The following is a 23486-nucleotide window of genomic DNA, read 5'->3' as shown; positions in this document are numbered from 1 at the left end:
TCCAAGAAAGCGTTATACCCAATCTCCCACAATGACCTGATTATAGTCTGGTTCAGTAGATCAAACTTGTGCAACATGCGACGTGCCACTGTTTTGACATTCGGCCCTAAAAACAATATCCAAAAAACTAAACTCCGTCATATTTTTGTCACTTTTTATGAAATTTGAATCTTATGCTCAGAGAGAAAGTTATGACGATTTTCCCAAGGTGACCTATTTGAGATCGAATTTGGGAGCCTACAAAAACCCTAACTACTTCAGTTCATATCTCTGAAAATATAGTGAGGCAAGATCTAATATTCGATCATGAGGTTCACCACGATTTGGCTCAAATGGGTCTTAATTCCAGATTCTTAAGCTTCGTAGAAAAAAAAGTTATAGCGAAAATGTCACGATGACTTGTTTAAAGCAGCGAAACCCTAGAATCCAAAGCTCTGATACCAATTGTTATGCAACCAACTCACAAAATGGAAGAAAATATAGATCAACGACTTCAAAATCAACCTCTTCGAGGGGGAAACCTCCTTTACATTACACAAATGAACAATTCTTGGATGATACAAATGACAAGACCTCATTTCTATATATAGGAGTCTAAGGGGTCACAATATAATCAGAGCCGACATAACAATAATAATGTAAGGGCACAAGAATAACAATAGTGGGCTTCTATGGGGCACAATAATAACAATATGGGGATAACATGGGCATAAAAATAACAATAAGGGGATACAATGACAATAATAATAAGGGAATACACTAGTATTATATGGACCTAACAATTATACTTACTATTTCTCAGTAATCAAGAGTCTTCTCTATATTGCAGGTTGATGAAGTACAATAAAGCCATGTAAAAAGAGTATTTGTATTGTCTAATCTTACCTTAACTATAAGAGTAAGAATGTCAGAGTAAGTCATCTCCGAAATTAGGACTATCTAACTGGTATCATACCTCTGCATGGGAGACAGAGCTACTCATTTGACTCTTGCAAGAATTAATTTCTTGGTTGAGGCTTGTCATCATATCCAACCCTAATACTTATCTCTATGTGTGAGCTTGAGAACAATCCATCTTTCAATGTTGGGATAAGGTCAATCCTAAGAAAGGAAGGCACAATCAAAATTGAAGCATCAATCATGGAGCACTGGGGATGGGTAGAAGCAGAAGGGATTTTTTATTGAGGTAACTTATGTATTTTTTCTTCATGATTTCTTTTCCCTTCACAAACGCTTATATGGATAATAGGTTCAGACTGTTCTTGGATTTCTTCAGATTGATCTCCTATGCTATGAAGGTTTTAATGCTCGAACTCATCAAGCTCAACGCTGAAAGATGAGCCAGTACATGCAAGCCATGTGGTTTGGTCTCTGTGTGGTTTGGTGGCATGTTTGTGGTGTGCCCCGTAGCTTATAAGACATATGTATTGTAGAGACATATAAGACATATGTAACAAGAGATATATCCAAACCGCAAACCAAACATTTCTTGCCAGGGAACTAATGTTGGCATTAGTTTACACTGGTGAAATATACGAACGAAAAAATCCACATAATATATGGTCCACCTAGGGAAGAGGCCAAATAAGACTATGAAGTGACAAAATTATGGTATGAAGCAGTAAAATTATGGTTGAAGCTATGCTCAGTACACCGCGGGGCAAAGACTAACCAACTTAAACTAATGTTAACACCACCATTTCGATTACTGTAATCCCAACCATACCTGCTACAGGGACTAATAAATACTCCTTTTTTAATGTTTTGAAAAACCTTTTTTAATGTTTTGAAAAAGAATGTTTGGCCCTATTGTTATTAACAATACTAGATGAATCCCCTTGAATTATATGCACGTAAATTTATAAAATTTGTAATTTAATATAAATGTTGGGTGTGGAAATTTGGCTCATCCTTTTGTATGCTTGTTTTTGAAGTATGTAAATTTATGAAATCTCCAACTTAATATAAATTGTGGTTGCGCAAATTTAACTCCTCCTTTTGTGTGCTTATTCGCCTCAAATATTGTATGTATTGCCTTCAATAACCACTGGTGATAAGTGTAGTGGCAACATTAATGGTTGTTGTTTGCATGTTGGCTTGAGCTACACCAATTTCAAAGCATGCATAATACTTTATTTGAAAAGTATTTCAGTAAAAGCTTTATACCTTATTTCAAAAGGACATTCTTCACAGAGGCATATCAAGTCATTATTTTTGTATGAGGCCTTACAACTTAGTATGTGATTTAGTTATTGTTCAACCATGGTAAGTTAAATATCATTACTCATTTTATTGCGTATGATAATGTTAATAATTCAAATGTTTGTATTATTTTTTATTATATTGCATTTAATTATTAATTCTAAGATTGTTATAAATGAGAGTTTTCTATTGGAAAAATATATACAAATCTATTATTATGTTAAATTACCTTTTTCGGTGCTTACATATGTAAGGAGGGCAAGTGCATGGGATATATCTTTTATACATAGTTTTTTTATAGTATTTTTTAAAATTAATTAGATGAGTTGAATAATGAAGTTTTGCAGAATGTGAAATTAGAGAATTTATCAATTTTGGTTTGTTTTTTTGGACTCTCCCATACATCTCTTTCATCATAATATATGAAAAGTGGCTATCTTAATTATATAGTACTACACAAAAAAAAAAAATTGGAAATTTTTTGGACTCCCTCACACATATTTTTCATCATAATATATGAAAAAAGTGGTCATCTTAATTACATGGTACTACACAATTTTTTAATAATATCAAAGATCACATTGAAGAATACCTTTTAGTGAACAAACATTTGAAAATAATTTAGATTAGATCTTTTTAGAAAATTGGAAGCTCCAAAAACATTTCAATGGCTTCTCTTTTTCCAAAATAATTGTTGTTTCTAACTATGTAACACATTTAATGAAGACCATCTTTAGTTAAGAGCCTTGAATATTGAAAGCACATTTAATGAAGACCATCTTTAGTTAAGAGCCTTGAATATTGATAGCACATTTAATGAAGACCATCTTTAGTTCAGAACCTTGAATATTGAAAGCAATTAATGCATTGTGAAGGAAAATCATAAGTTCTTAGCACAGTGAATTGGTTGGATACTTTTTATAAGTGGGCATGGTGAATTGGGTGGTGGTGTAGTTGTTATGTGTTTTATTGTTGTTATTTGATTTATTATTTTCTCTCGCATTTGTTTCTAGCATTTGGTATTAGAGGGAGGTTAGAGGGCAAACATTAGGTTGGAGCTGATTTCTTATACTTGAGCAATAAGAAATCAAAATGAGTCTGCATAACTGCATGAACATGAGATCATGAACAAGTCAGATGGAGATAGCTCAATCTTTAAGGATTTGCAACTGAAATATGTAGTATGAGGTTATGCAACACATGATGGAAGATAAGTATGACAAGGTGACATGACAATGAAATTTGTAAGTGTCAGTCAAGCAATGGTTATTCCAAAATTTATAAAGGTAATAGAAAGAATAATTTAAAAAATAAATTACTTTGGAGATGAAAATTTATAAACTACATTCAAATGGGTATACGATCATAAGACCTAGTTAGGCATGCATACCCTTGGTAAAGTCTAGAGTGATAGAGGTAATGCATGATTCCTGGATACCTTAGTTATAAGCTTTGAAGGGGAGTTGAATTTGGAGAATTTCTCGAAGTCAAGTTTAAAGATGCAATTGTTAGGTAAACTTGACTCGCTTATAGTCAAACTTGTTAAGTCTATATAATGTGGTTTTCAACCACATGATGTTGGTGACCCATGGTATGGTCCCCATAGTGTTGTATGTAATGAAGCCTATAAATAAGTGTGGGATCATCCATTGTAAGGGGCAGGTGGTGAGAGGTGAAAGCTCACTTGATTGGCTTAACAATGTTTGGTCAAAGGACTAAATAATAATTTTTCATTGATTTTTCCGGAAAAGACTTTCCAAGATAAATGATGTGTCATGATTTATATTTGTTGTTATATATTTTATTGTTGCTAATTTTCTTTCTTTCTTTTGCATTTTGATCATAACATAACAAGAGTGTAAGGGAATTGGGGTATATAAACTCTCACACTTAAGTTTTTGGCTTTATTAGAAAATGGGTTGTAAGAACTATTCAAGACAATGCCCATTTGTTGCTTCTTATATTCAGTGTTTTTGGATTCAAATGAAATTTAATTTAGTAAAATATTATTTATAATTAATCAAATTTCTTTTTCTAGGAGTCTTATAGGATGAAAAATGTTTGCAAAAAAAATAATATTTTTTCTCCTCATGGTGAATCGGTAACATGTTGCAATAATCTAGGTGAAGTATATCCAAAACTTCCCACTGCTATAATACTAAGAGTATATCCAACAACTCGCATATATACCAATAGCTTATGACTTAGCGAGAGTCAATACGTCACGTGGGTGTGGGTGGAGTTGCTTACTCCAAACATGTCTCTTGGAATTGAACTTCAACGCCCACTTGAGCTACCAACCCAAGATGAAAAAAAATGTACACACAAAAAATGGACAACTAAGTTAGTTTTGTACTTGTATGACAAGGGACAATTCTCTAGAGAAATAGACGATTGAGTCCATTTTATACTTGCATGACACAACACTAATTTTGACCACTACAACTATAGTCTCTAAGTCTCTACATATAAGTAAAAATTGAATTGAATGTTAAATCTCATAATTTACGTATTATTATTTCGTAACTCTACCATTACCAATTACTTCCTAACACTACCATGGCCACTTAAGCTGTTTCGAAGAAATAAAAAATAACAGATAATTGAAAAACACCTCTCAAGGATTTCAATGCAAATGGAATTTGGTGTTTTAAGGCATATATGTTATCTTTAGTCATCTCTGTTTTCTATCATTTAATGTGAATATTAGTGGTCACATGTACGTATCACGCAAGTTGTAATGCCTGGCTTTGGTTCAATACAAGTTAAGTTGCGTGATCAGTGCAATAAAAAATTCCATACAAATATCTGCCGTTTTAATGGGGAGAACTTAACTGAACAGAGTGTCTTCCAGGTTAAAGTTCAGGGAAACTTTGAGATAGGGTTGGTTCTGAAAGATATAACAAAAAGATAAGCCTTTGCTGTGATTGGAACAGGTATCTCTTTCAAAGAACACCAATTTATTAGTATATGTCGCTGAACAAAACATTTAAAGATGTGATCTTCCATTAAAAGTTGAAAACATGATCCCAATTTTTTGCTGTGCTGGTTGTGGGCAGGAACGGAAGTATACTGTGAAGAAAAGTGAATGTAGTTTCCTTTAAAAAAAAGAAACGGAAGTATACTGTGAAGAAAAGTTAGTGTATGAAGTTTGAATACCCATATCGTTGTCTATTTAAGCTTTGACATTTTTTCCAACTTGTGGCTGTAGTTTAGTGGTGAGAATTCCACGTTGTGGCCGTGGAGACCTGGGCTCGAATCCCAGCAGCCACAGAATTTTATTTATTTGAATAGTTAGCTTTAGTTCAGTTACTGCACCAAAATGTTTCTCGAGTTTCCTTTGTTCTGCAATTTTTGCAGTAAAGTACTTCTTTGAGCTTCAGTTTCTGCACTAATATGTGACTTTGTTTTTTCTGTGTCTGAATGCAAGTTTTGATATTTTTCAGATAAGGCAAGTTTATATTAGAAGTTGTGTCTTTTTCTTGTTCCATGCTGGGTTTGTCTTTTCTTATCGCAATAATTACCTTCCAAGTTGTAGTCTATACATCATCATTAATACTCGTCTCCAACAATAATTACCTTCCAAGTTGTAGTCTATACATCATCATTAATACTCGTCTCCAATTATTAGGCCGATAGGCCTTCCTTTGAAAGGGACCTTTCGTCGTCCTTCTCATTGTGACGCTGACACCTGGCTTTATTCCTGGCTTTATTCTCATCTGACACCTGGCGGAGTGGGCATTTTATCTCATTCAGGAAACGACTTAGCGGCGACACCATTACCTGCATATCGGCCTCAGGAGCGGAGGTATTCATGGATGCCGCCTCACTGACTGAGCCTACATCACGAACAAGCTGAAACCTCTTCTGGACTGGTGAGCCCTATCGCCCCTCGCAAGACGGAGAATCATACTAAGGGGGCATTCGGTGGGACATTTTCTTCTGCTGAGAATGGGCGCGCAGGGGTTGCACCTCGAACTGCTCTAAGGGGGCATTCGGTGGGACATTTTCTTCTGCTGAGAATGGGCGCGCAGGGGTTGCACCTCGAACTGCTCTCGGTGATATTACGAATGGGGTCGAGTCCTGTAAGGCTCCAGCCTCTGCGGTTAAACAGAAGAAGGCGCGGGGGAAGAATGCGAAAATAGGTTCTAATCCGAGATGTGAACTAACGGAGGAGGAAAAGCAGAAGGCCAACGCTTGGGCTCGAGAAAGAATCGAGAGGGTTCAGTTTAGTGGTAAAGACATGGAGGTGTTGAAGGCAAAGATCGCAGAAGAAGGTATGTGGGTTTTCTAAGGCCAGTTCTCGTTCGTTGTTAGTTTGTGTTTGTTTTGCGGTTAAGGTTTGCAGGTGAAATCAACACCTTTCATATTTTAGGTAGATCTTTCATCTCCACTTATGGCAAGCCTCAGATCTAAAATCTGGTAGGTGTCTTATTCTTCGCTCGCGGGTAAATAATTATTTGATTTTGGGCTTACATAACTCCATGCCCGTTAGGCACCCACATTCTTACCTTCACTTGGGAGGTCTACATTGGTCACTGGCGAATTTTAAATCGTTGCGGTCTTTCTGCTTATGGTTTTTCTGCCTGTCTAATCCTTTAATCTTGGTTCCATGGAAATATAACGTTAGAATTGATGTTATTTTCCATTTCCTGCTGTATTTTTCTTGGTTTGTGACTCATGGTTAACTAAGTACAACAATTACGACCAGATATGATATTATCAAACTCTAAGAAAATACAAATTGACTTGAGCAGTCTCATGATCAGTTTGTGTTTCTCGCCCACTGTTTATCCCTCTTGCCTCTTTTACTAATTCTTTTGTTTTCATGTAGGCAACCACAGGCTTTCTGAAACTTGTCCCATTGAAATCAGTCTCTCCAGTTTACACCACTTTGACTGGTTCTAGGAATTGAGCTCTCATGAAAATCCTCCTTTCCAGAAACCCTTGTTTTTACTCACAGTATTATCTGATGGTCTCTGGAACTTGACTTAATGAAAATATAGAAAGCTTGCATTATTATATGTTTAAGATGTTTGGCTATAATTCTAGACTCACTAACTGGACTTCTTGAGCCTTAAACTGATTTGCTTTCCTGGTCTGCATTCCAGTGCAGGGCAGTGGGCAGAGACAACCTACCAATCCATCGTCTAAAAATGATCAGCCTACTCTATTAAGTGGAACCGATTATGTTCTCACTTATGAAGATAATGAAGGGGATCGTATGCTGGTTGGAGACGTACCTTGGGAGTGAGTATAATTAGATATGGAATTGTCTTGAAATACCAGTTCATATACCCAGCTGTTCTGATATCTAATCTTGGTGTTTTTGCAGCATGTTTGTGAGTACAGTGAAGAGGCTGCGTATCATGAAGAGCTCAGAAGCACGGGGATTAGGTACTAACATTTTCTGCCTTGTCTCAGTTAGAAGGCTTCTTTTGCCTATAGTTTCGGTTCATAGAGCTTCTTTCACTCAAAGATTGTCAAACTGTGGTATATACATTTTTATTTAACTGCGATGGTGTTTTGATACCTGCATATATCTTGATGCCAACCATTTTTCTGGTGTATTGAACAGCACCGAGGCATCCTCTGAAGCCACAGGGTCAAGTGACCCAGTGACTAAATGATTGAAAGCTCCAGTAAAGGGATCCCAAATGGAGGAGATCCCATTAGCAGCAGTGAAGGTTGGGGTGGTTTAAAGTGTGCGGGAAGGTAGGCAAGTTTTCATCAGGAATTGAAGAATTTTTTCTTGATGGTGGGGTGTAAAATACGATTTGAATATAATGTCAGTAAGAGTATCCAGAGAGGTATTCTCTTGCATGCATCATGACTTAATGGTTGTGTTGTATTATTTCGGCAGTTTTCTTCAAAGGCATACAAGAAATGCCTGTCTTCTCTCTTGGGATGTGCTGGAGGCATTGCCTTGTGACTCCAAGCACATTCCGGATATTGCGTGGCTTCTTTCTCTGAAACATGAACATAGACTAGGTTTTTTGCTTCCTTTTTCTCTTTTGTTAACTGACATGGGGAATGTTTCCCATCTCTGTACTTTGAGGAACTGACCTCATGTTGTTTGTATATTTATTTGTATGACCTATTAAAATATGGTTTGAAGTGCTTTCCAATTGCAAAGGTGATTTCACAATGTTTCTTTGTGAGAACAGCTCCAATGTGGGTTTTCTTTTTATGTGCTTTGGATGGGTCACGTGTGCTGATTGTGGCATTGCCATTGACATGTAGAGCTTCAGGATTGTGCTTGGAAGGGTTTGTCCAGCACATATTTCAGGTTGGATAGCTGGGGTCTCGGAGAATTAAAATGATTTGACTATTTTCTCTGCTTGGAAAATTCAAGTTGCCAACAGTTGTGTATAGCAAGTGCAGTCTTGTAAATCTGGTAGTAATGAGGTGCTGCTTGGCAGCTATGGACTTTCTGTACCTGTGGGTTACTTTTTCATTTATTTAACATTAGTTTTAGATCATGAATCTCCTTACTGTAGTGATCTGGGTCTAGTATACCTTTCTTTTTAGCAATTTACAAATCTTTTGTGAAAGCCTCTTTCTGTTTCTTTGAAAGGATAAGTGTTGCTGAATATGGTTGACTAGAAGTCTATTGGTATTTGCTAAACAATGAGAAATTATGATTGTGAATTGGAATAGCAGTGCCTATCTAATTGTGTACCAATGAGAAATTATGATTGTGAATTGGAATAGCTGTGCCTATCTAATTGTGGATGCTGAGTCTGACCCATGGTCCTCTGTCTCTCTCTAATCATGCTGTAAAAGATATTGTGGAGTATTTAACTATTGCCCCTATGTTTGCATGCATTATAATGCATCTATTAGCAGGTTTAATTTAAAGACATAATGTAGTGATTGTAACTACTGATTATAAATAACTAAATTATTTATATAATTATACAAAACATCTAAATAATGTCGGTTTATAAAAATATACTTGTGAAGAAATCGGATCCCTCTAGGCTCATGTTAGATCCTTATTTAAATTGATCTATGCTGGTTTTAAATAAAGTAGTCTAATAAACGTTTTTGTCTTTTTTGCTGGATTTAGTCGATATAATTTTTGGTAAAATTGTGAATTTTAGTTGTTTTAAATGTGTTTTTTAAGGCAGAAATAGATTGATTGGAAAATTCGTGGGGCAGATTATACAGTTGGAACTTATGATTCCAAGAAATCCTTATCAAATTTTGAACAAAATTGATAAGAAAAAATGCCTAGGAAAAAACAAAATGTCTAACAATTAGAAGGTATCATTTTTTAACAGGTAAATCAATGAGAACTGATATATTTTTAAGAAACTGTAATTCACAAAAATAATGTAATATGCACAGCCTATTGTCTCAAATTTGTAATGATTTGATCATTGAATTGGCCTTTGGGAATGATATTATTTTACAGCAACATAATGCCTATTGGTACAAAACTGTAGTGTGCTGATCATTGAATTGGCCATTGGGAATGGCAGGCTATAGAATGCATTGGAAATAGTATTTCTATTATACTAGCATAGATCTAGCTCTTCACATGCTTGGTGATGCATGTTAGAGTGTCAAGTATTCTGAGTTGAGTTATTTTAGTTTCCTATTGTCTACATATGGCTCTTGGGCCTTTACTCGGATTTTAAAAGTAATATCATTTTCATTTTGGAGGACAGGTTTTTTCAGTCGACATTCTTTACTGTAGATTACAGCTGCTGGCTTATAATGTGGATAAGTTTAGGTCCTGTTCATCTTTCTGAAAGGTAAATGAAATGGTGTCATTGGTTGCCATCTGAAAGTTTTTGTTGCCTGGATATCAAATTTCCTCGTGGTTTACTTACATCAGCTGCTTCCTTAACTGTATTATTTTAATAGATCAATGGAGACCGCATTCGTAAATGTTAATCTGTGCTTTTTGTTGGTTAAATGATCTGTGTTTTGCAATACGAGAGAGCAGGTTGGGCTCTAGAGCCCAAATGGCAAGATTCCTTCTACATTAAACAACAAAAACATGTCAGCATTTTACCCTTAAATCACATTCACAAACTTGAGTTTTATATCATTTGGATGTTCAGCTTTCGAAGATGCTCCAGACACTCACAATGGGTTGCACACTGCTATTACTCTGTTTTCGAAAACTCTCAATTGCTTAGAAATTTGCAGATATGGACATAAATCCAATTCCAATATCAATTTACCATGTCCAATAATCTCAAGATTACAAATTATAAGAAACCATCATTACAGCCACCATAATAAAGAAATAAACTACACCTTGAGTCACAGGAAACAATATTTTGCAAAGAGAATAACATAAAAATGCGCCCTGAACAATTATTCAGAAAACTGAGGAACTGTAAGTAACTGTAATTCTTATCCTTAAACTTTCATCTTTTTCTGTTATAAATGTGATGGTGGTTAAATGAATGTATAAGATTTTTAATATTTATGGCCTTTTCTTATAAATTTTGGTTAACAATTGTTGTACAGGAAAGCACGGTGGCGCTAATGGAGATGAGGAAGAAGAGCCACAACATTGGAAAGAAGATCCTTGTGGCAATTGAGATTAGCAGCAATGCCCTCCCTTGCGAAAAAAAGATCCTTGTGGCAATTGAGATTAGCAGCAATGCCCTCCCTTGCGAAAAAAAGATCCTTGTGGCAATTGAGATTAGCAGCAATGCCCTCCCTTGCGAAAAACCTGAGGATTTCTCATTAGGTCCTTCTCTAGAGATATTCAATATTTGTCATGCTTGTATTAAGTAAGTTGGCCTCATGAGAGGTGCATAACACAAAAATGTGTACATTAGAAAAATTTCATTCAACTTGGAATATTGTTTGAAGTTCATTTTATAAGGATGAGGCATTGCTCACTACCAAAGAGTCTGAATTTGCATGATTGAAAAGCGTTGCTTGGATGATGCTACATGCACATGTTTACGGAAGAAAACTAGGTCTATGTGTTGCTTGTCTGTCAAACACGGATGTTTAGATCTGATATAACTGCTACCATTCATAATTTGACATATGACTTGCCTGCATGGTCTGTCAGCATATATCCCATTGCAAGAATGTGGCATTCAATACTGCAAAGGTGAGTTGGTTTTCCTTGGTTGCATGAAGGTTAATTGAATTGGCATTGAACTGTTACCCATCTGGCAGTGTTCCTACTCATCATTTTGTGTATTGCATAATCATCTATCATTTCTAAAAAGTTCTACTTTTGTCTGGGATAATTTTATTGGGCTATGAAGGTGGTTATTATTAGGGGTCTGATTAGTCAGGTGATAAGATTTAGAAAGCTCGTGTTTGTCTAGTGGTAGAGAAAATTAGGACACCAAGCAAAAGTTATCAAGCAACCACAAATATGGTGTTAATATTTAGAAAAAGCGTAGTTATCACACGAAGCAACAGTGTGTGCTTTTCTTAAATATTTGCAACCAAGTGATTAAGAAAGTTGAGGTAAACTCTCTTGCTGATTCATCATTGTATCACCTTTTATTGAGTACTTGCCACACTCCCTTTCCTGGTTTTTTTGTTTTGTCCAGTATATGTTGGTTGATTATTGTTCTGCTAATACTGTTGTCAATCTAGGAGTGTATCAGTAGTGAGTTTGTGCATTTCCAAACGTCTGCCTTGCAATTTTGAGATGCAGGACTGCAAATTCACATTTTTGGAGTTGATTGGGTTTATCTTTTATGTTTTTGTTGGGATTTTGGAATCAAATGAGTGGGCTTTTTGTCCATTATTTCGCTCTCTTTAAAAAGACTTCTATGAACGCTTTCTCATCCAATTGCACAAACCTATTTTTTGGTTCATCTATATAAATGATACTAAATGAATTTTATGAAAAGCAACTTACAATTAGTTAATGTTTTAGTTATAGTGTGAACCACCAATGTAAGTGATTTGTTTTAATATTTGCAAATCTAATTCCCCGCTTTTCAATTACCATGTAAAACACTGTAATTTACTTTTCCGCTGGTACACGCTGGTCATCGTGGTTAGTGCCTTCGTCACTACTGAGCTTTATATATGCTTGCCTATAGGTTTCCTTCTTTTACTAATCCTATCAGCCTCTCTTTGTACCTTTTGGGACAATTGCTAGTATACATTTCTTAATAGCGCTGATTTATCCTCCATTTTACATTTGTTGTTACTCAGCTCATAATTGTTGGCTCCTAGATTCAGTAGTTGCTCTCACAGTCTTATTGAATGTAATGCTGCCAATAAACTTTCCATATAAACAAGAAAAAGTAAACAAACTGTCTATATCTTTGTGTTTATGTTTAGCCATATTCAAAATGAATTTGTAAAGAGAAATATGAATAAAGGCAAAACAAAAGTGAGGATGAAAGGATACATAAGGAAAATTGGCACAATCGTCTGAGTTAGAGGATCATGCAACATACAAGTTTATGGCTGGGTGTCAATTCAGATTGTACAAGTGTTAGGTTACCTTACAATATGAATAATCTCACACAGCCTTTTATTACCCTAAATCCATTGCAGTTGGATTGTATCTGAGGACCCCTAGCAATATAGTCCTCTCTCTTATGAATATGATCCTTGGTTTGCATTAGGTGGATGGATCTTGTGTAGAGGACTCAGGATCCGATAGAGGTCAAAGTTATTTTTGGGTTGCATTTTCAGAATATTTTTCTCATATATATCATCAAATTCTGTGGTGGCTACTAGGAATGCTTCTTGTAGGGTTATTCCACACGAAATTTCCATCAGTGATTGAGACAGATAGGATACTTTCTTTATGAAACAGGAGTTTTTGTTGTGCTTGGTTCTATGAAGAATCGCAAGTTAGTGGAGATGGATGGCCTTCCTCCTGAGTTTTCTCAATCAAAGCTTGATTGGATTTCTGTTGATTGGTAGTTGAATTCCTTTCACGTGGTAGGTTTTTTCAATTTCTCAACCAAGCTTTAATCAAGCTCATTTCCAAGAATGTGGCTAATGACACTGTTGGGGTTGGAGGCCCATTACCTTGCATAGTGTTGCATACTAGATCACGAAAAAGTTCAAAGATAGTGGTTTTGAGGATTCGTTCAGTTGCATGGAAGGTAGTTCAACAGAAACACATAGGTTTTGTGCATAAGTTTATTCTTCTAGATACTATCATTTCATGTGGTAGGCCTTGGAGTGGGCTTATGAGACTAGCCAACAGTCTCACAATATCGATTCTGAGAAACCCTATGATTAGGTAGATTGGACTTTCATCACAGAGATGTTGACTTGTGTGGGGTTTGGGTTGAGTTTTATGGTCATGTTGAACACACTATTCTCTAATGCGCAAGCTTTTGTCTTTATGAATAACTCATTGTCCCCTATTTTTTAATGGTGGATGCATTGAGTTTTTTATTGGAGGTTGCTTGTATTTAGGGGCAAATGAGTGGCAACCTGCTTCCTAATGGTTGTGAGATGGTTAACCATCATTTTGTTGATGATTCACTTCTTTTAGCAAGTGTTGTGTCGAGTTCGGTTGATAGCGCCCATGCTTGCTTGCACTTAGCATTAGGTGCTGTGGACAGTAACCACAAAGCGAAATTTTAGGTGGAAGGGTTGGACACTCTGCATAATTAGATCCCCACAACTTGGACTTATATTTGGTCGGGGATGATTGCCAGATATTTGAGCATCCAGCTTGGAGTGAGACTCTCACTCATGTCCATGTGGAATTGGTGTGGTTTCTTTAGTGGCTATGGAGTGAACTTCATGTCTAACATCATAAGGACCTCTTGCTGGCTGGGAATCCGATAATGGTTGGATGGACTCTCTGGGGCTCGCACATATATTATATCACTTGTTGGTTACCTAGCAATGCTCTTGTTTTAAAGACTGGAGCAGATCTTGCTGTCATATTTGTGGTCATAATGTGACAGAGAGGGGTCTTCCTTGGTTCCTTGGAGAGCCTGCACTGTGCCCAAGGATGGGGGAGCTTGGGTTGATTGATGTTGCCACACAAGGTAGCATCCTTACAATCAAATGGGTGATGAGGTGCATAGAGGGGGCTGCTCCTCCGTAGGTTTTGTTTTGTCATAGGATGATGATAGTGTAACATATGGGCAAGGCATGGGGGGCTTTTTATTTGTGTGATATCATTTCGTCGCCCATCAATTTTAAGTTTTGGGCTTGATTATAGTAAGGAGTATATGGTTGATTTGTGTGATATCATTTTAGGTTTTGGGCTTGATTATATTTAGGAATATATGGTTAATGTGCATATAAGTTGTAGGAATATATGGTTAACGTGGAGATAAGTTGTGGGTGTGGCAGGTGGCATATGGAGGGAATACTGCAGGTTGGGATTTGGGGAGATACCCCATTTGGACTTTAAGGTCACAACGCCCTTGTGTTGCAGGGTTGCTTTGTTTTTACTATTTAGGCTCGTTGTTGAGCAGTAAAGGCATCTTCTTTGGAATGATTTGTGGGATGCACTTGCTTGTTCTAAGAAAGGCATTTTCTTTTGAGGTGATTTGTGGGATGCTCTTGCTTGTTCTTTGCCAAATTGACGTACATTGGTACAGGTGTATGGTTTGCTGCCCCCAACATACCATTAGTATTGGAGTTGGTAAGGTTCATCCCCAAATGGATCTTGAACCTGGTTGTGTAACTATGAAATTATTCCTTTGTTATAGATGATGTTAGTATTAGATTGGTGCAAAAGAATTCTCTTATGCTTGTTGACCTTGGCTTAGTTCTCGTCATAAAAGGAATTAATCTTATTAAGAAAGGCTGTAGAGGGAGTGAGCTCTGCTTTCAAACCTCCAAATGTGGAGTTAAAAAGGATAGGGAGTGTTAAAAGTGAAAAATAAATCATGAAAACTGCTGAAAAGCGTAACTCAGGAGTAAAATGGAGAACATAAAACACACTCGTCATTGCCTATGATTTTATTGATTCAAAATCATTTATACAAAGTTGAGATGAATCTGAGTCTAACTTAGATTTGATTCAATAAGATCAGATTTCATTGTTTCTAAATCATGTTTAATTAACTAACTCTAATGAATTTATTCTAAATCAGATTTGATTGACTACTGTTTAAATTTGATCGATTGATTAAATTCATATTCCAATTTGCTCAACAAAAACATTTCAACATATTCATGAAAAATGGAGGTCATGCTGGAGATTTCAATAGGGACTGATCATAGCTTTCTAACCCATAAATCTGCAGTAAAAATTTCAATAGGGAGTGATCATATTCAGTTGAAGTCTTTAAATTTAAATTGAATATATTCTCTGTTTTGAAACCAACCCCTCCCCCCATATTTGAAAACAAAAATGTGAGGAGGAAATTGAACAATGGAAAACGGAGAGCCAGCACAGAAACCTGGTCACCCGGGGATAACAACGAAAATGCAGAAATGGCATATGCAGGTCTCAAACCTACAACCAACTGATCTGATATTCTATTGATAAGTATTTCGTCGATAGACAATGCCATTTTTATCACAAAGAATCTGCAAACCAGAATCTGTGTGTGCCGATGGAATCGTATTTCTTCCAGTGGAGATTAGTTGTGATACAGTTCCATTAAAGGTGCAAAATAAAATCTTTATTTCAAAGGAAATTTGTACAATTGTAGTTGTCATAAGCTTGTCAAAATAAATAGGCAAAAGATAGAGACCAAAGAGTAAACAACCACGATGCAGATTTACTGTTTTAACTCTCTTTCTATGGAAGTTGATTGGGAGCAGGAAGTTTCAATGTAGGTTGTATTTTCAAAAAGCTGTTCGAACAAGATCCCTGACTTATCACAATGGCAGGGGCATTTTGCAACCATATGGTTGATTTACAGTGAATAGAGAAAATTAATTTATTGTTTTGATTAAAAATAGTAATTCTAATAACTAATAATTCTGAGTTCAGTGGGATAAAAGGCAGCATAAATGAAGGATAAATAAGTACTATGAATATAAGAATTTAATGGAATTTTTAAGTAAATACTCAATATAGCAACAATTCTGAGGCAAAAGAGCACAAAGGTGAAATGGAGGGTAGATCAGTGCTGATTTAAGAATGGATATGAACAGACTTAGCACTAATGTTACATGCAATGTAATTAAATTATTTTTTTACTGAAAAAAAATGTAATTAAATTATTTTTTTACTGAAAAAAAATGTAATTAAATTATTTTACACAAGCTACCAGCCAGGGTCGATATTGGAACTAAAACCATTAGGGTGCCCTGAGAATAACAAAACTTACTGCTTATCTTGGGTGCATGATGCAAAACATGATATCGAACAATGACAAATGTTGCTGCTGGGATTCGAGCCCAGGTCTCCCTGCAGCCACAACGTAGAATTCTAACAACTAAATTGCAACCCCAATGATATAAAATATTTTGATATAACCAGAAGGGAGACGAGCAAAAGAGGATCATAACATTTCGAACCTGACTACCATTTGCACCAATAACCTGCACACCATAAAGTCGTGGTATATTTTCTAAAGTTGAACAGAAGATTACATCATTCTACCTCCATAGATATTCTGATCTACAATGTCAATTTCCACAATTCATCAACTTGTTCCTCGAAATTAAAATTATAACTAATTACCTCTTCCAATTACTTATTGATTTGAAAATTTGAAGCCCCGAAATGGAAATGAAATGGGGTGTACATATCTAAACCAAACTGAACTGAAACAAATCTGTTCGATCGACATGGAAGGTTTATATTTTTCGACTGAACTGTCCACGAATGTCAGATCAATAAATAACAGTAATTTGTCAGTGTTTAACAGTGGCCTATTAGCTCAGTTGGTTAGAGCGTCGTGCTAATAACGCGAAGGTCGCAGGTTCGAGACCTGCATAGGCCATCGTATGGCTCTACTGTTGTTAGATTTTAGCGGGTTGGTAGGTTTGTTTTGCAGACTTTTGAATTGCTGAATTTCCTTCGCTGCGTTCCAAATGCTTCCCTATTTTCGTATCCCGTCCACTAAATCGTTTTTTTACGTTAGGTTTTAGCACGTAGCTAGTTTTGTTGTGTAGACTTTTGGATTGTGGAATTACCTTCTTTGCCTTCCCATTACTTTCCTATGTCATTACTTTCCTATGTCGTCCATTAGTGTATGATCTTAGGGAGTCGCATCCTAGTTTGTTTTCTTATATATCAATTTTAATTGATATGTGTGACAGTTGTTGTGATAAGGTTTAAAGAGTAGGTTAAGTTTTGATGGGTAACTCCTGCCAAGTCATCACCTTTTTTTCATGAGGCGCGGGTTCAATTCTCATTGCGTCAAGTTGTGATTAGGTTTAAAGAGTAGGTTAAGTCTTGATGGGTAATCCCCGCCAAGTCATTACCCCTTTCCCATGAGGCGCGGGTTCAATTCTCATTGCATCAGGCCTTGACAGTTCGATCGACTGGGTGTGAGGACCCTTCGGGTGGGCCTACCTAGAGGTGTTGTGAGGGAGAAAAATGTTCAAAGAGTAGGCAACTGGTCCTTCGAGTGGGCCTGCCTATAAGTGTTGTGAGGAAAAAAAATGTTCTCAGAGTAGGCAACCGGCCCTTCGGGTGGGCCCGCTTAGAAGTGTTGCGAGGAAAAACAAGTTCAAAGAGTAGGCAACTGGCCCTTCGGGTGGGCCCGCCTAAAGGTGTTGCGAGAAAAAAAAAAGGTTCAAAGAGTAGGCAACCTTTGGGATAGATCCTATTCCCTTGGGGTTGGGATGTCTCGGTTCTTACTATGTTAGGAGTTGTTGATATATTTGGCTTGAAGGTCATTGGATATACTCTTAGTGTTATAGTGACACCCCGTAGGTTTGATCCTAGACCTTAACCAAATCCACCATTAAAAAAATAAATCTACAATCGTGATACAACAAAGAGTTAGAGGGAAGAGCGTAGATGGTGCTGTTGCAAAGAAACACTAAAAAACATACATCACAAATGTGATGAGAAGCACACATGACTAGCATCGTAAGAGATGAGCATAACAAGGAACATATCAACAACATGATGAAGAATGTGATAGTTGCATGTTGGTAGAGACCAACATAGATCCATCTTAAGCCCGAACCTATCAAGCATTAAGGGGATCAAGTAATTCAAGGTGTAAACCTTTTTTAAAGTACGAATCTTGAAAAAGGTTTCCACTTTGAGAGCTTTGATCCATCTCGTCCCTTGATAGATTTGGACTTAGATGGATCTATGTTGGTTCTTCATAAATCCAAGCTTAAGATAGATCTACATTGGTTCTTCATATATCTATGTCTCTTTGTTGGGCATAAAAAAAGATTCGCATCTCCTTGATTTTGAGCAATACAACAAGAAAATGTGTTAATAATAAGGATTCTTTTTTAAAATGTTTTATATAATATATATATATATATATATATATATATATATAATTGAAATTGAAATATTTTACTCAAGATGAACATTGAAATATTTTATTTATGACTCACATTGTCCACATTAAAATGATTCTTTTTTGTTATTGATATATTTTTGAATAGATGTCTCCCCCATATTGGGAAGTAGAAAACATAGATCTAGGGAATAGGAATTATGTCTCTCCCTCTCTATATATATATACACAATGATTTTTTTTTGTTTTGTTAATAATTCTTAAAATGCTACATGTCAACTCCATAAATAGAAAGCATTTATCAATATAATAAAAACTCTCGTTCATGTGTATATTGATATATGCATTTCCAACGAGAAATAAATAAATAAATTTTTGAAACAAAAGAATTACACATCTTACTCATACTATTACACGTCTTACTCATACCAAACTGTAGAAAGCAAATTATAATTTTTTTACTACAATTACTTTATAAATTGATGATAAATTATGTTATTTATAGTGGATGGGTGGTCGATAAATATATATATATATATCTATATATATATATATATATATATATATATATATATCTTAAATAACATTACGAGACAACGTCTCTCCCGTACTAGGTTGTAGAGTGCTTCTTGGCACAATAAGTAACAAATAGTCGAGACATGAAATTGAGCAGTGTGAGAGCAAGATCAAGCAACAAGAAGAAAAAATAAAAGTTTGATGGCCAATGAAGAAAAATTAAGTGTTGGCCATTAGAGTCATTTGGCCAAAGTTAATAGAAAATGGTAGTAATTTGGATGTAACCTAAATTAACATAGAATACAAAATGTAGACTTACACTGTAATATATATGTTATGATAATTAACGATGAGCAAGTGATTGTGTGAAGTTCATTTGAGGTAAGGATTTTTTATTTTCATCTCAATTTCTATCAGAAACTTATTAGGAATTATTTTGATTAAAGGATAAGGTCACAAAAAAACCAATATTGGCTTTGCCAAAATTGGAGAAATTGTTCCAAGTGTATTGCAATGTCAATGATATAGAAATTGGATTGGTGTTTTTGCCAAGAAGGCAAACCAACTGCATTCTTTAATGAGAAGCTAAGCAACATAGTAAAATGGTACTATGTGTATGCTCAAAAGTTCTATGCCATTATGCAAACATTAAATTATAATTGTTTTTTTTAATATATATATTAAAAACCCAGACATGATATTTTATTAACTATACTTAAATCACTATGATTTGATTTTGTACTATGTCTCATATTACATATATAACAACAACCAATGTAACACTGTTTCTTTTGACTCGGTACAAATCTCTTCCTTTATTATGTGGGAATCTATGCATGGGTAGAAAGAAGGCCTCTCCACCCTTTAGGACCTACTTTACATGGGTTTCACGAGACCTGTCATATAATAAGGGGAAGGGAATTTGCCTTTCAATGCAGGAATCATCTATTATTGCAATTTATAAAAGGCCAAACAAAGTGTAAAGACCCTATAAAACCAATAATATTTTTTAATTAATTCTAATTTTTTTAATTAATTCAATTTTTTAATTAATTACAAACTTTGGTTTAAATATCTAAAATTGTTTCTTAATGTAGTGCCCACTCTAGTTTTCTGACCCTAATATGACATTATCTTAGATACTTTATTCTAGGAGGACCTCAGGTTGAGGATCCAGGCACATGACACTATTATTAGCGATTGAGATATTCATGGTTGTGATGTTTATGAATGCTTTCCATTGATATTATGATAGCATGAATGGTTATGTATCTTATCTATCGGTACTTTGATGATTGCAACATTAAATAGTTAAGTTTGGTCTCTATTTGAATTTATGATGATGAGGGTAGTAAAGAATATGTATGCTCTCTACTAAAAGCATGATAATAATAAATTTGATGAATAGGTATATTTCTATTGATGTTACGACGTTGATAGCTTAATGAACATGTATGTTTCCATTGACGTTTAATGATGATAACCATGATGGATGTGTCCCCTACGTTGACTACTTTCTTTAGTTCAGGCTTACAATGGACAATGATGTGAATGACTAGGAATTGTTAATGATGCTATTATGACAATGACTAACATTGAAAAACCTTGTTACTAATGATTATTGAGTATGGCAGGAAACCATCAGAGGCACTCGCATATGACGAGTTGATGACACCTGGTTTGATGAAAATTCATATTATTTTATCTTTGAAAGTCTAAGTCGATCTTGGAATCTGCCATATATGTTTAACTATATTCTGATGATATATTAATGGTTGCAGGCACAGATTAGTTGCTTGACCGAATGACTCACATATGGGTGATGGGGTTGTACAAGTGGATGGAACTACATGGGAGGGGTGGGACAGAGTCCCTGATCTCACCCACTAGCACTCCCGCTGTGACTTGGGCTGGAAGGGTTGAAACACCTTCGCCTTGAAGATCACGATGCCATGAGGGCAGGTCCCAAAGTTGGGTCGCTCATGAGGACTTTATCGGGGGCGCGCATCAAGGCGAATTCCTTGATCCCCGACACCATTAGTCTCACTATATCCGACAACATAAGAGATGATAGTGGTCTATGACGTTGCACTATACTTTCCCCTCGTAGTCACTGGATGCTTGAAGGGCAAGTGGTGTGGCACCCTTGGAACTTCAGGGGAATTTCTTGAAGGGCACGACCAACTTGGCACCCTTGGCATCACAAATAAACTATTAGGTGTGGCACCCTTGGAACTTCTAGGGAAGTTCTTGAAGGGCACAACCAAACTGACACCCTTGACATCACAAATAAGCTATTAGGTGTGGCACCCTTGGAACTTCTAGGGAAGTTCTTGAAGGGCACAACCAAACTTAGCACCCTTGGAATCAGTAAAAATAAATAAAATAATAAACAAATATAAGCAAGGAATGAAAACTAGGTAAATTTACATCAAGGGTAAATGATGATTAGAAACCAATGTAATTAAATCAAAAATAAAACTTGGAATAAGGAGGATCATAGGAAGAATTAAAATAGAGTACCTTAAAAACTCTACCCTTCCCATGTTGGAAAGTACTAGGAAAATTATGTGGTTTAATTAGGAAAAAGGGGAAAGACAAACATAATTGTAAGGATAAAGATTAATCCTAAACTAATTTAAACCTAATTAAGAAAAGAGGAAGGTGAATTAAAATGAGAATAATAAATTAAATTTAGAGAAATGTAGAGAAGCTCCATGTGTCAACAACCAACATAAGAATATCCATCTAAGAGATAACCTGAGTTAAATTAAGGAGTAGATTGCGGATAAAATCTTGACTCATTAATTGACTTCAAGTAATGAACACAAATTAAGGAATAAAAGGGGGGAATAAAGAGACAACTAGGAGAAGAAATAGGAATCTTGTTGAGGTGAGGAAAATATTAGTTTTAAATAAAAAGTTAAGTAAATAATTTTGGGTGACCCTTGATTTTCCTTTATGTTCTAAGGACTTCGGGACGAAGTCCATTGTTAAGAGGGGGTGTATGTAGTGCCCACTCTAGTTTTCTGACCCTAATATGACATTCCTTAGATACTTATTCTAGGAGGACCTCAGGTTGAGGATCCAGGCACATGACACTATTATTAGCGATTAAGATATTCATGGTTGTGATGTTTATGAATGCTTTCCATTGATATTATGATAGCATGAATGGTTATGTATCTTATCTATCGGTACTTTGATGATTGCAACATTAAATAGTTAAGTTTGGTCTCTATTTGAATTTATGATGATGAAGGTAGTAAAGAATATGTATGCTCTCTACTAAAAGCATGATAATGATAAATTTGATGAATAGGTATATTTCTATTGATGTTACGACGTTGATAGCTTAATGAACATGTATGTTTCCATTGATGTTTAATGATGATAGCCATGATGGATGTGTCCCCTATTTTGACTACTTTCTTTAGTTCATGCTTACAATGGACAATGATGTGAATGACTAGGAATTGTTAATGATGCTATTATGACAATGACTAACATTGAAAAACCTTGTTACTAATGATTATTGAGTATGGCAGGAAACCATCAGAGGCACTCGCATATGACGAGTTGATGACACCTGGTTTGATGAAAATTCATATTATTTTATCTTTGAAAGTCTAAGTTGATCTTGGAATCTGCCATATATGTTTAACTATATTCTGATGATATATTAATGGTTGCAGGCACAGATTAGTTGCTTGACCGAATGACTCACATATGGGTGATGGGGTTGTACAAGTGGATGGAACTACATGGGAGGGGTGGGACAGAGTCCCTGATCTCACCCACTAGCACTCCCGCCGTGACTTGGGCTGGAAGGGTTGAAACACCTTCGCCTTGAAGATCACGATGCCATGAGGGCAGGTCCCAAAGTTGGGTCGCTCATGAGGACTTTACCGGGGGGCACGCATCAAGGCAAATTCCTTGATCCCCGACACCATTAGTCTCACTATAGCAGACAACATAAGAGATGATAGTGGTCTATGATGTTGCACTATACTTTCCCCTCGTAGTCACTGGATGCTTGAAGGGCAAGTGGTGTGGCACCCTTGGAACTTCAGGGGAATTTCTTGAAGGGCACGACCAACTTGGCACCCTTGGCATCACAAATAAACTATTAGGTGTGGCACCCTTGGAACTTCTAGGGAAGTTCTTGAAGGGCACAACCAAACTGACACCCTTGACATCACAAATAAGTTATTAGGTGTGGCACCCTTGGAACTTCTAGGGAAGTTCTTGAAGGGCACAACCAAACTTGGCACCCTTGGAATCATTAAAAATAAATAATAATAAATAAATATAAGCAAGGAATGAAAACTAGGTAAATTTACATTAAGGGTAAATGATGATTAGAAACCAATGTAATTAAATCAAAAATAAAACTTGGAATAAGGAGGATCATAGGAAGAATTAAAATAGAGTACCTTAAAA

At 35.9% G+C, this 23486-nt stretch overlaps 1 protein-coding gene, 1 long non-coding RNA gene and 2 other non-coding genes across 4 annotated transcripts; all 4 read left to right on the top strand.

Annotated features, from left to right (window-relative positions):
* Positions 1–5403: 5403 nt before the first annotated feature.
* On the top strand, positions 5404–5475 carry TRNAH-GUG (transfer RNA histidin (anticodon GUG)). The gene has a single exon. It is a non-coding gene; the product is annotated as a tRNA-His (tRNA).
* A 518-nt stretch (positions 5476–5993) lies between these two features.
* Positions 5994–8035, top strand: LOC149168079 (auxin-responsive protein IAA16-like). Its single transcript, XM_089428111.1, has 4 exons — positions 5994–6479; positions 7314–7452; positions 7538–7599; positions 7781–8035. The coding sequence occupies exons 1-4, from the start codon at positions 6446–6448 to the stop codon at positions 7822–7824; spliced, it is 279 nt and encodes a 92-aa protein (XP_089284237.1). The 5' UTR covers positions 5994–6445; the 3' UTR covers positions 7825–8035.
* Positions 8036–10436: 2401 nt separating this feature from the next.
* Positions 10437–10917, top strand: LOC149168078 (uncharacterized). Its single transcript, XR_016259736.1, has 2 exons — positions 10437–10558; positions 10693–10917. It is a non-coding gene; the product is annotated as an uncharacterized LOC149168078 (long non-coding RNA).
* Positions 10918–16965: 6048 nt separating this feature from the next.
* TRNAI-AAU (transfer RNA isoleucine (anticodon AAU)) lies at positions 16966–17039 on the top strand. Its single transcript has one exon. It is a non-coding gene; the product is annotated as a tRNA-Ile (tRNA).
* The last annotated feature ends 6447 nt before the right edge of the window (positions 17040–23486 follow it).

Source organism: Pinus tabuliformis, chromosome 4_2 (genome assembly GCF_031772625.1).
Source record: "Pinus tabuliformis cultivar Carrire ecotype Pingquan chromosome 4_2, CPIR1, whole genome shotgun sequence".
NCBI classification, from domain to species: Eukaryota; Viridiplantae; Streptophyta; class Pinopsida; order Pinales; family Pinaceae; genus Pinus; species Pinus tabuliformis.
This window is presented reverse-complemented; position numbering and strand designations above follow the sequence as displayed.